We start from the raw sequence: 12437 nt of genomic DNA on the forward strand, positions 1-12437 counted from the left end.
AGGATTCGGTTTGTCTTCAAACTGTTCCAACTCCTTGCTTATTTTTTCTAGTGCTTCTTCTTCATCATATTCCCCATCCTGCTTCATTACATCTTGATTAGTTTGGATTTTAAGGTCAGGCTGAAAATTTCGCATGCATGTCATGTCATTAGACTCAGTATAAAGAGAACTGTGTAAGAAAAGAAAAACAAAATATATTAGACACGAAACAAAAGGGACATTGCATTTTATTAAATAAAAGATAGAAGGGTTTAAACATAGATGCCAACATAACATAAACAAACTAAAATCCGAATTACAACCCTGAAATAACTCGGATAAATAAAAAGAAAAATAAAATAAACTACCAAAACTCCCTCCTGACAGGGAGAGGAGTGACTTCCCAATTATTGAGCCGGACAGCTGGACCTATGAATTACACGTCGGCCATACTGGTACCTTCTCCTACTTCGACCATATCAACTTCAATAAAAAGGTTCTGGAAGTCATCAACCAATTCAACTTCAAATTCCACATGCTTCATGACACCGCTCTTAACAAATGATTCACTGAGTAGTGGCATTGGGCGAGGGAGTGACCATATTTCCTTTTTCCTTCCCTTGGCTTTCTTCAGATCTTCAGCCGTAGGCTCAAATCCCAGACCAAACGTGCCCACGTTCTCACTTGGACATATGGGATGAACTATACCATGCAGAGACGCTCCCAAACCCTATCCTGGCTCAAATCTATATTTTCAAAGTTCACTCACCATCATGATAGAAGCAGAAGAAAATTGCGATCCCGGTATAGCCTGCCATTCAAGGATACGATTCACTGGCACTGTATCAAAAATTTGATAGATGAATGTCTTCTCTACGTTATTTGCTTCAATAAGAGACAAGGGAGAACTTCGTAGGCTAACAAATCTCCTTCACCATGAATAACTACTTCTTGCCTGTCATGCTCAAACTTAATCATTCGGTGCAGTGTAGATGCAACCGCCTTAGCCTTGTGGATCCACGGCCTTCCCAACAACAGATTGTAAGAGGAGTCTACATTCAATACTTGAAACTCTATGGCGAACTCAACAGGCCCTATGGTCAACATTAGTTCTATTTCGCCAATGGAATTTAATTTCGCACCATCGAAAGCCCTAACACATACATTGTTGGGCCTGATCCTGTCAGCACCAATATTCAACTTTTGCAAAGTAAAAATAGGGCAAATATTTGCACCTGAACCTCCATCAATCATAATATGAGTGACGTAGAAATCTTCACACTTCACTGTAATGTAAAGGCCCCGGTTATGCCTTGTACCTTCAACAGGCAATTCATCATCAAAAAAGCTGATCTGATTGACCTCAAAGATTTTTCCAACCATTTTCTCAAGTTGGTTGATTGTAATCTCCCTTGGAACATATGCTTCATTAAATACCTTCAGTAAAACATCACGATGCTCGTTGGAGTGCAACAGCAAAGATAAAAGGAAAATTTGAGCAGGGGTTTTCTTCAACTGGTCTAATATTGAGTACTCTGGCAATTTCATCTTTTTCAAAAATTCTTTGGCTTCTTCTTCAGTGATAGGCTTTTTGATAGATGACGGTCCACTCACCGTTGTCTTGGACTTTCTTAAGCTTTCAGGCACGAAGCATCTTCCTGACCTAGTCAAACCCCCTACCTCATCTACATCTTCCACAACTTCTTTCCCGTGATAGGTCATCACAGTCCGCCCATAATTCTAAGAACTCTTTTTGTATCAACTATCGGAGGTCACCGGTTTGAGGACAATAGGTGCTGCCAGTGCTCCTTTTACCGTCAAGATGGGCTGACTCAGAGCTCCCACCACCGTCAACTTGGGTTTATCCTAACTTAAATCAACATACCTTCTGGTGCCCTGTACTGTGATCAGGGGTTTCTTTGTGCTTTCTTGGGCTTTAACTTCTCTCATTCCTTCCTGGCTCAATGACATTGTTTTTAAAGACTCCGCTACATTCACCAATTTCTCCTCAATGGTCTGTATCTTGACAATAGGCTTATAACCCCTCAAATACTCTTTCCCATCATATATCAATTCTAATATATTGGCTTCAGCATGTGTTGGCAATGAATTCTAGTTAATGTTTGGACCCTCTGGAGCCTGGACCAGCATCTGATTTGTGTTAGTTAAATCTTGGACAACTCTCTTTAAATGTCAGCATTTCTCGATATCATGGCCTGGCATATCAGAACAATACGACACCTTAAAGAATAATCGAGATTTCTTGGCAGTAGATTTGAAAGCCTTCCTTGAATTGGGCTTAAAACCTTCAACTTTCTCAACCTATCAAACAAGCTAGCATATGACTCCTCAAGAGGTGTGAATTGATTTTTGACCGCCTTCTCCTTCTTATACTCGGGCCTAGGCTGAAAGGTGGGTCTGAAGGGGTTTTGGTAATTTGGTGGAGCGAATGGGCGATTTTGTGGAGCTTGCGCGTGCCACTGCGGGTAAGAAGGGGTTTGGGCATATGGCTACGTGCTATATACTGGGTACGGCGGTGGTGGAATGGAATATAAAGGATTTTGTGGAGGGTAGTAATTGTGGGGAGGAATATATGAAGCTTGGGCGTAAACTTGGGCATGGGATTGGGGATAGGGGCGAGGTGGTCTTTTGGGATAGGAATGGGTTCCAACTACGACAGTTACCACGTCCTCTTTCTTCTTTTTACCTCCAAATGCGCCAGATCCACCTTGAATCGCTTGTGTGGTGGCTTTTAATACGGCAAAACTCACTATTTGGCCGGTCTTAATTCCATCCTCTATCATCTCCCCCATTTTGAGGACTTCCATAAAAGACTTTCCCATTGCCGAAAGTAAATGTTGAAAATAGGTCTCATCCTGTGCCTGAATGAAAACTTCTACCAACTTACTTTCTTTTATTAGAGGCTTTACCCTGGCGGCCTGTTCACGCCACCTTATCGCGTATTCCCTAAAACCTTCAGTGCTTTTTTTCTTCATGTTAACCAAGGATTTTTCGTCCGAAATCAGGTCGATGTTATACTAAAAATATTGTACAAATTTAGAAGCCAAATCATCCCATCTGTTCCATTTATCGATATCTCGATCGATAAACCATTCTGAGGCCAGATCAGAAAGACTCTCACCAAAGAAGGCCATGAGAAGTTCTTTCTTTCCTCCTGCAGCCCTCAACTGGTTGCAATAATGTCTCAAGTGTGCAACGGGATCATCATGTCCTGCATACTTCTCGGACTTAGGCATCTTAAAACCGGGGGGAAGTTTGATGTCTGGGAACATGCAAAGATCTTTATAGGAAACACTCCTATAATCTCCGATTCCTTATAAATTTCTCATAGCCTATTCTAAACTTTTTAATTTCTGGGCTATGATATCTTGTTCCTCCATTGCGACAGGTTTCTCCATATCAAATGGAAATGCAGGCGGCTGAGTGTACCCATACGGTTCATTCATTTGCAAAGTAGGCTCTGGGGCATAATACTGACTATCTAAAACCTTTAGTACTAGCTCATTGGCAGACCTAGGAAGCCTCATTGTGGGACGCACAACATATATGGGAGTTTCATGTGGTGGCGGAGCCACGAATACCGGTGTGATCGGTGGCGCTGGCTGAGCAGCTGGTCTTGATTGGGGAGCTGCTAAGGGCACACCAGAACTGCCAGGATAATAATATCGCAGAGTGAATCCTGGTGCGTGCTCAGGTGACTCAGTAGGAGCAGAGAATTGTGTCTGAGAGAGCGGTGGGCAATTAGAGATATTCCCAAGACCTTCAGGGAGCGGAGGAGGAGGCATTCCGCTGGCCCATGCCCGGTGTAAATCTATCAATTGTTGCCTGAGCCTTACTACCTCATCATTGTGTTCAGAACTTTCTTCCCTGTGATCCTGATCCGGGTCAATGAGCAAATTTTCAATCTCCCTGCTAGCCATGGCGAGCTTTGGTTTGGATCTAGTGAAGTATGGGTGACTAGCCAGAGTGCTGCAAACCTACCACTGTTATCTGAAAGAACATGCTCATCAAAGACGACATCCGTTAGGATTAGGGTACACAACAAACATGGGAATCACATTGGTAAAATTGTCCTAAATTCATGTTCATTTCTACCAGCTTTTGAGGGTAGCGAGGCCATTTTAACATCATCCTGATTTTTGTCTACACTTTTTTTTATCTACACTTATTATTATTATTATTATTATATTATTTTTTCATATCCATCTCTGTTCTTTTCTTTTCTCTCGTTATCTACCTTTATTTTATCATTCTTTATGACTTTTGTTTTTCTTTAAAAGAGAAAAAATAATGAAAAACAACGAAACAAAATGACTAGATCGAACCCAAAAGTAGGTTGCCTACGTATCATGTTGTACATGAATCAGATCTTGCGTAGTTCGGGCAGCATGTGCATAAACATTACCCACTTTTTTTTTGCAAAAACGGAAATAAACAAACCAAGGAAAGACGTAACATCATAACATTTTGAAGAAAGAAAACAACAAAAACGTACAAAAGTCTGGGACCACTTTAAAACTAAACAACAAATATGAAACAACATTATAGACCCCTAAGACGACATAGGTGAAATTACTAATAAAGACTCTAATACCAAAAACAACTTGACTTCGACTTAAAGCAGACACTACCCTACAATGAAAGACACATAAAAGACTCAAATTGAATAAAGATAAGAAGTGCTCTTTCAGATTGGTGCTCTGCGTGATGACCTTGGCTGATATGGACCTGCCTCTGAAGTTCTCTTTCTCCCATTTAAACTTTGTAGCATATCCTGTAAAGACACCCTGATATTGGGAAAGAAGCTTTGGGCCCGTATTCCTACCTCATGAGGAATGCACTTGGAAAGATTATTCTGACACCTTTCTACCGTCTTGAACAAATCTGCTAACTGAACCCTCAGTGTTTCCACTTTGGACCCTACACTTTCATCCTGATGGTTGTCTACTATGTATTCTTCCTGTATTCTCCCTCTAAGCTGTGCTGGTAAGGGTTGACTGATACCCCGAGGGATAGATTGAAGCCAAATCCTATATCCTTGAGTGCAGCCCGAATTATCCAAACTTTCTTTGAGTGTGTCCACACCCAGCTTTGTTGCATGCTTCCAAAACTGCTCATACTTGCTCTCACCTAAGGCTTGGTCCTTGAAGTACTCAATATCCTTCAGAAAATCCACTGCTGGTGGCACGTCCTGCAACCTACCCAACTGGCGCATTACCCTAGAAGGGTTGTATGGTCTAGTGCAATTGAGCCCTAACATAACTAAAGGGAGCTGCATCTGACAGCCCAATAATACTATCTTTGGTCGAAGCCACTGATAAGTCCACAAAATGTTATCCTTGGTTCTTGACTCAAGAAATTCAATCCAAGCGTCGACTCCCACGGGTAACGAGAATTTATCCAAACGCAACCTGGAGTCCATGGCTTTCACTCGATTGGGAATACAATGATCTAACACGTCTGGTCTAACTAAAGAAGGCGCATGCAAATGCTCCATTATCCGTAACTGCAATATCAGGTTACTGCCCTCAAAAAATCTCCTTCCCCTCTTCACTTCAGTTAAAGCCTTATATATTTATGTTAAGATCATAGTTATGAGAGTGAACCTGCCCTTTTGATTAATGCCCTTATTGTTTTGATCCTTATGAAATAGGGTCATCACCACAGATTACAAACAGGTATTAATACGTCTTTCTTCTAGTGGAAACACTAAAGTACCTAACAAAGCGAGGGTGAAGACTTCAAGACGCTTTCTCTCCCACATCTCCTTAGTCACATGAAATTCATCCCAAAAGCAATTAAAACCTTTCGAGGGCCCGAATCTAGCGAATAAAAAATCTAAGGAAATCCACGAATCACTTAAACAACCCAAACGGATACCCTTACTTTTTAAACCACAAGATTGCAAAAATCTCATGCCAGTATGATTTCGTGCTCAGATCATATCCTTCTCGATATAGGGCAAATGCAACAAACCGAATATTTCTGCCAAAGTAGGAGTCATTTCACATTCTCCAAACCTGAACACCAAACTACTTGGATCCCAAAAGGTCAACAAAGCCTCTATTAAATCTGGACAAGGGGTAACATGCAGAAGTTCAGTCAGATCACCTAATATTTTAATCAGTTGCTGCTGATCAACATAGTTAAACATTTCCCACCATTTGATTAACTTTTTGGGCACCTTGACAACCATCAGAACTCTAGACTTGGTAGACAAATCCATCCTGTAATAACACACAAGACGTTATCTCAAAATTCGACAGGAGTAGAAGATTCCCAACCCTTGGGATTTTTGACGCAAACATATGTCGATGGGACAGACCACATTCATGACTCCAATTTGCCGAACAGAAGTACTGAGCGAAATCAGTCTACTTGGCAAACAACTCTAGATTACGGGGCGAGAGACCTAGGCTAATGCTAAGACAAAGACCAACACAAAGAATTACCGAACCCACCGAGGGTTGCCTACGTATCCTAACCCAAGAAAAGGGAATCAGGTATGCGTAGTTCATCCAGATTGGACAATTAATGATTAACTAATAAATTGACCCTAACTTAAGAGACACTACCAAAAACAAACGAAAAAACTTTTGAATTTTCCACTAGACACTTTAACTAAGACTGACACCACCAATTATGAAGAAAAAAAATCTTTTTGGTATTTTTGTTTTTGACAAATAAGTAGAAAAGGCAAACAAACTTTTTTTTTTTTTGAATTTACAGTACTTTGAGAAGACAAATGCAAAACGTAAAAAAAAAATCTTTTTGAGTTTTTGGATCATGAAGAACAAAAGCCATAAAGAATTCTAAAATAACTACGACATTCCTTTTGATTCATTATTTTCAACTCACTTTTTTTTTTAAATCAGTCCGTCAAATGACCACGTTACCCTTAAAAATGCAACAGTTAGCACATAGGGATGCTTTAGAGGTGAGTCTCCTACAAAGGTCCATGTGGGTCCCACTAGGTCTTCGTATGATGCACATAAGCATGACCTAAAGGCTGGCCTACGTTGTGGTTTACTAACAAGGCTGTTCGGGGAAGTTTATGGTCGATAGTGGCTGCTTTGCTTTCCACCTACTCCATAACACCGACGGCTCTCCCCCTAAAATAAGGGTGACTCAACTAGAGGTTGTATACAACACGTGTACTACAGACTTGTTGCAGAAAGAAGGCCGGGGGTAGACTCATAATGACAGATATAAAATGGTAACACATAGGATAAATACTATAAACAAAGAGCATGAAAACGAACAAAAGTAAAAAAACACCAACAATAATCACAAACAATGCTTATACACTCGTAATGCCAAACAAAGCCGATACGACTCAAAAAATAAGCTCGAATTCTCATACTAGTCATTCCCCAGCAGAGTCGCCAGAGCTGTCACACCCCTTTTTCAACTCCAAAAAATGTGGTTATAAATTAATGTTTGAAAGGGTTTTAATTATTAAGTGATAAGAAATAAAAAATTTCTTCGAAAAAGGATTATTTACATTTTTTACTCAGAGTCGCCACTTGGCATAATCTGGTGTGCCAAGTCACCGTTAGATAATCCTTTCCAAAAAAACCATTTGACTCTTTAAACTGGTTTGCGAATAGAGATTCCGACTAAGGAATTCTGTTGACCGAGGGAAAGATGTTAGGCACCTCTCGATCCCGTGGTTCAACCACGGTCGCTTGATAGAGTGTATCGACTATTTTTGGCACTAAGAAATGTATACACCGCACAAAAAGCACGCAAAATAATGAAACAAAAATAAAACAATCCGAAATGTAAAGTTTAGTCCAATTATTGCAATCCGAAATAAAAAGGGACTGAAAGTAAACCTACGCTAATCCTAAACTAATGCTCTACCCGATGCCTCAGGCCTTCACCACGAACGTCCTCCGGGTACATGATACCTCGGGGCATTCCTCGGTGAATAAATATGTATACAGATACTTCGGGGCATTCCCCGGCCAAATTATACAATTGAATTAAATACGATAAACTAGAAAGAAACATTCACACGCACATTCCAACATCCAACCAAAACATCAATCTTAAATTCTTGCCTACCCGAACCTATATTGCCTATCCATTTCAACCTAAACACGATCCAATCATGTTCACAAATTTAAAATTTTATTCCGGACGAAACAGAACAACCGACAAACTAACATTAATCTAAAATCATTCTTTTTATCAATTTCTCGATCCCGCCCCGCTAACTTCATTTTTTATCAATCACATTACGCATATAATCATCACATCAGAACTTCAACAAAAATCCACCAACCATGGTTGCACCAACATAATCAAGACAATTCAACAAATCAAAGTAAAGAAAAGGGAGTTAAGAAAGTGGACCTTTCGATAATCAATTTCAGTTGAATAATGATGTTAAAGAAGCCCGAATTTTGAATCCCAAATAGAAGACCTCAATCGAAAAAACTCCCAAGCTCGGTATCGCCAAAATTGAAGCTCTAAACCTGATAGACTGCTTTCGTCGATAATAGGGGAATTCCAAAATCCAAAATCCTTGGATAAAGCTTTCAAAATTTGACGTATTATTTCGCTTAAACAGAGTAGAGCCCGCATCCAAAATCCTCAAAGTCGACCTTGATTCAATCGACCTCAACTCGAATCAAACCCCCAGTAATGGACAAATCCGAAATTGACCCCGATTAACCGATCAAGACGAACGGAACCCAAATCCCTAAACCAATACTTCTGCCGATGCTGTTACTATTCACCAGAACAGCGAGATCAAGCGAGATGGAGTTGGGTTACTATCATTAGCTTCGCCAGAACTACTCGAATATCATCAGAATCAACTTAAATGGGCCGATTTCAGCTAGCTTAGTGGCTGGTTTCAAAGCTTAAGGTGGGGTGGGACTATTTTTATGATTTTTAGGTGAGTTTATGCCAAATTTGTGACAGCTTTGACATGTTTTCGGCGAGTCTGTCGCCGGAAAAGTGACGCCACTCAAAAACTGTGTTCCCTCAGCTCTTACTCTCGATCTCTCTTTCTCAATGTTCTATGTGTGTGTGTGATCTAGGGTGTGTAGGTGTACGTGTCTTTATGGCTAAAAAGAACAACCATGGAGATTTCTTTTTTTTTCGTCCGTCTCTCTCTCTGTATATCAGCTCTTCCTTAATTCACTCTCCTTAATTCACTCTCCTCCTATTCTTTTCTCTCTCACCTGGTGTGTACTGTTGTCTCCATGGTTGTTTGTTGCAGCGTGTTGCTGGGAATTTATGTATGCGTGTAGAATGAGGAAGATGGATCCTTCGTCCCTTTTCTGCTTCTCTTTTGTGTGTGTGTATATGAGGTGAGGGTGGGGTAGGGGGTAGTGGTGAGGTGGGGTAGAGTTTGTTAGGATAGGGTAGGTAGGTGTTGTTTTTTAATTGGAGGGATAAGGGTTAGGTGTCTATTTTTGTTTGGGTAGGTTGCTAGTATAAGACAAAATTAGTTAGGAGGTTGTTATTTTTTGTCATTTTGTGGAGGGATTATCACACGGGTGAGGGTACACGGTAGGATAAGGTAAAAATAGGTAAAACGACATTGAGAAGGGACGAAATTAGGTGTCTACACTCTTGCAACTAGAATGATTCAGTTGGAAGCCTAAAGAAGTAGCAACCTTCCTAGAATGGGGCTACGGATTCGACGTTCTCTATAGGTATATTGGTTTGCTTGTTAGTGTTATCTATATTTTACCAAAAAAAAATAATGTAATAGTTTGAATATAGTTGATGACTATTATTAATTGTTTGCTATACTAAATATTTTGTAAATATTTTCTGAATTTTATCTTGATCTCTTTTTTGTTAAATATTGAAATTCAACTTTCATCATACACTACACTCGATAATTGGATTTAATAATGTCATAAATATTTTTATATTGAGAACAAAATAAAGAAAAAAATATTTTTGCAACATTTACTAACTAGGCAAAGCACATATAGGGGAATTTTCATATCTTAATTGGTTACTTTCACCTTATTGATCAGAATTTGATTTTGATACGTAGATTATTTCATTTCAAATTATGTCCTCACTTCTTTACCACAATTTGAAAATGTTATTAAGTATACTAGAATATTTCACTTGAGTTTTTTAAATTTTAATTATTGTAAGTGCAATAATATATTTTAAAATAAAAAAAATTCTTTTGCTACTATAATCTTCTTAGATATGTGTGTGTAATCATTATGTAATCCAATAATTTCTCACTTGCTTATCACAATTTAGTAAAGTCATTACTCCTTAATTTGAAGTTTCTCATATTTTTTCTAACTATTATGGTAAGTGCAAGAATATATTTGAAGTATCCATACAAAATTTATTTTTCTACTATAATTTTCAACAGATGAAGAGATTTGATTTCACTTAAATTAAATTATTTGGCAAGAAATTTATTACAATAGTGAAGAATTTTTTGTATAAAAAGCCATCATATTTTCATTTTTATAAGCAACACAATTATTGAGTGTCTTATCAATCAATTTATAATTTTATTTATTTTTCTTCAAAGCTTGAGTCATGTCAGGACGAAAGTATCTAGGGCGTAAGAAGATTCCTATTGAGAAAATAGAAAATGAGACTACTCGACTTGTAACTTTCTCAAAGCGTAAGTCGGGTTTATATAAAAAAGCAAGCAAGCTAGTTGAGAAATATGATGATGTTGATGTGGGAATTATATCATATTCTCCCAATGGTAAGCCCTACTCATTTTTTCACCCTACATTTGACTCTGTTATTGGTCGTTTTGTAAGTCCAGATACACAGCCAAGTGTGGATGGTCGCTTTTTTGATGCAAATGCACGGATCAAAGTGAAGGAGCGACGAGGTGAGCTTGACAAGCTCGATATGGTAGAAAAAATTATATCTAATCAGACACCTGACGCGAATGACATGGAAAATGTGTGGGAATACATTGATAATGTTAAAGAAGAGGATGTGACAAGACTTGAAGAATGGTTGGATCTTGTTGATCTAAAGTTGAACCATAAATTGAGGATGTTGGAAAATGGTGCTTCTTCTTCAACACAAGCCCCTCCAAATGGTGGTTTCTAATATGTTTGAAGACTCATGCATGGAATAATTAGGTTTAAATTCATATGTCTTAAGTGTTCCTTTTAGTTTTATTTTTATTTTTAAATTTGATGGCGTGGAGGAAGTCTATTAAGGTAGAAGAGTAGTTGGTCAAGAGTATCGTCTTGGTTTTCTAGGGTTTAGGTTTATTTTTATTTGTCGTTGTACTAGTCATAAGTATTGTAGTTCTTTCTCGTGATATGTATCACAGTTTGTTATTGTTCATGTGTTTCGATTATGATATTATTTGTTGTTGTTCTAATTTGTTTCTTTCAGACTTTGCACTATTTAATTTCCTTGTTAATTGCTATATTTTTTTCACCGTTTTTTTCTTTTTTGTACTTAAATTTGCTATACTTGAGCCTAGCGTCTTTCAGAAACAGCTTCTCTACCTTTACACGGTAGTGCTAACGTCTGTATACACTGACATAATTTCATTAGATATGTTGTTGTAAATTTAATGGTGTTGAATTAAATAATGATTTCATTTATTATACGAATTTAGTGAATTTAAGACATTATGAATCCAAAATTTCATTTTATTTTTTTTTGAATTTTTCATATATATTTTGATGATTCTAAGTAGAAAAAATGTGGTTTAATTGAGTTCTATTTAATGATGATACTATCATAACATTTACATATTTTATGGGCATGACATTAATTACATAGATAAATTAATTGATTGGTAATAGAGATATCGTTTAAATTACAACGTCTTATTTGTTTTTAAATTAGTATTTTCTTCGTGCATCTTTACTTTTTTTTTTTTAATTATTTGATAATTTTATGTTATTCTTTATCATATCTATCTATAATAACTCAAACTTATATCCTACTTTTTCTTATTTAATATTGTAAGTTTATCCTATAAATGTTGATATGTAAAATTATAAAGTGATGCGAAACAATGTAATTTATTTAAACATTTTATTTATTAAAAATAATATAATACGATGCATTATGAAATTAACCATATATAATAACCATCCCATCAAGTTGTTAAATTGAGTAACTGAGATTAAAGGTATAGGCACTTCTTATATAAGTCATAATAACTTCATTTTATTTTAATTTTTTTTTTTTTTTTTGGCTTCTATCTAGATACTCAATACTTATATTGCAGATCGAATAATTTTTGATTCGCGCATTGCATAATCTACTTTTGAAGACAACGCTTCTAACATGATTTTTTTTATCTTGAGATTTTTTTTTATTATCCTTAACAGTATTAAACACCACCATCAGTTGACATTCCAATAAGATCTCTTAGTATCATTTAATTAATTACTATTTCTTATACCTAATAACCTTTTAATTATCCCTCCCCTTTAATTAGAGGTTTC

The 12437-nt window shown here is 37.4% G+C and overlaps 1 protein-coding gene across 1 annotated transcript in view; it reads left to right on the top strand.

Moving 5' to 3' along the window:
* Positions 1 to 11597, top strand: part of LOC107841718 (MADS-box transcription factor 2-like) — a 28161-nt gene extending 16564 nt beyond the window's left edge. Inside the window, exon 3 of the mRNA XM_047397000.1 lies at positions 10547 to 11597. Coding sequence (XP_047252956.1) covers positions 10547 to 11073 — 527 coding nt within the window. The 3' untranslated portion in view covers positions 11074 to 11597. The remainder of the gene's footprint in view (positions 1 to 10546) is intronic.
* Positions 11598 to 12437: the final 840 nt, after the last annotated feature.

The sequence above is a fragment of the Capsicum annuum genome, chromosome 9 (genome assembly GCF_002878395.1).
Source record: "Capsicum annuum cultivar UCD-10X-F1 chromosome 9, UCD10Xv1.1, whole genome shotgun sequence".
NCBI lineage: Eukaryota > Viridiplantae > Streptophyta > Magnoliopsida > Solanales > Solanaceae > Capsicum > Capsicum annuum.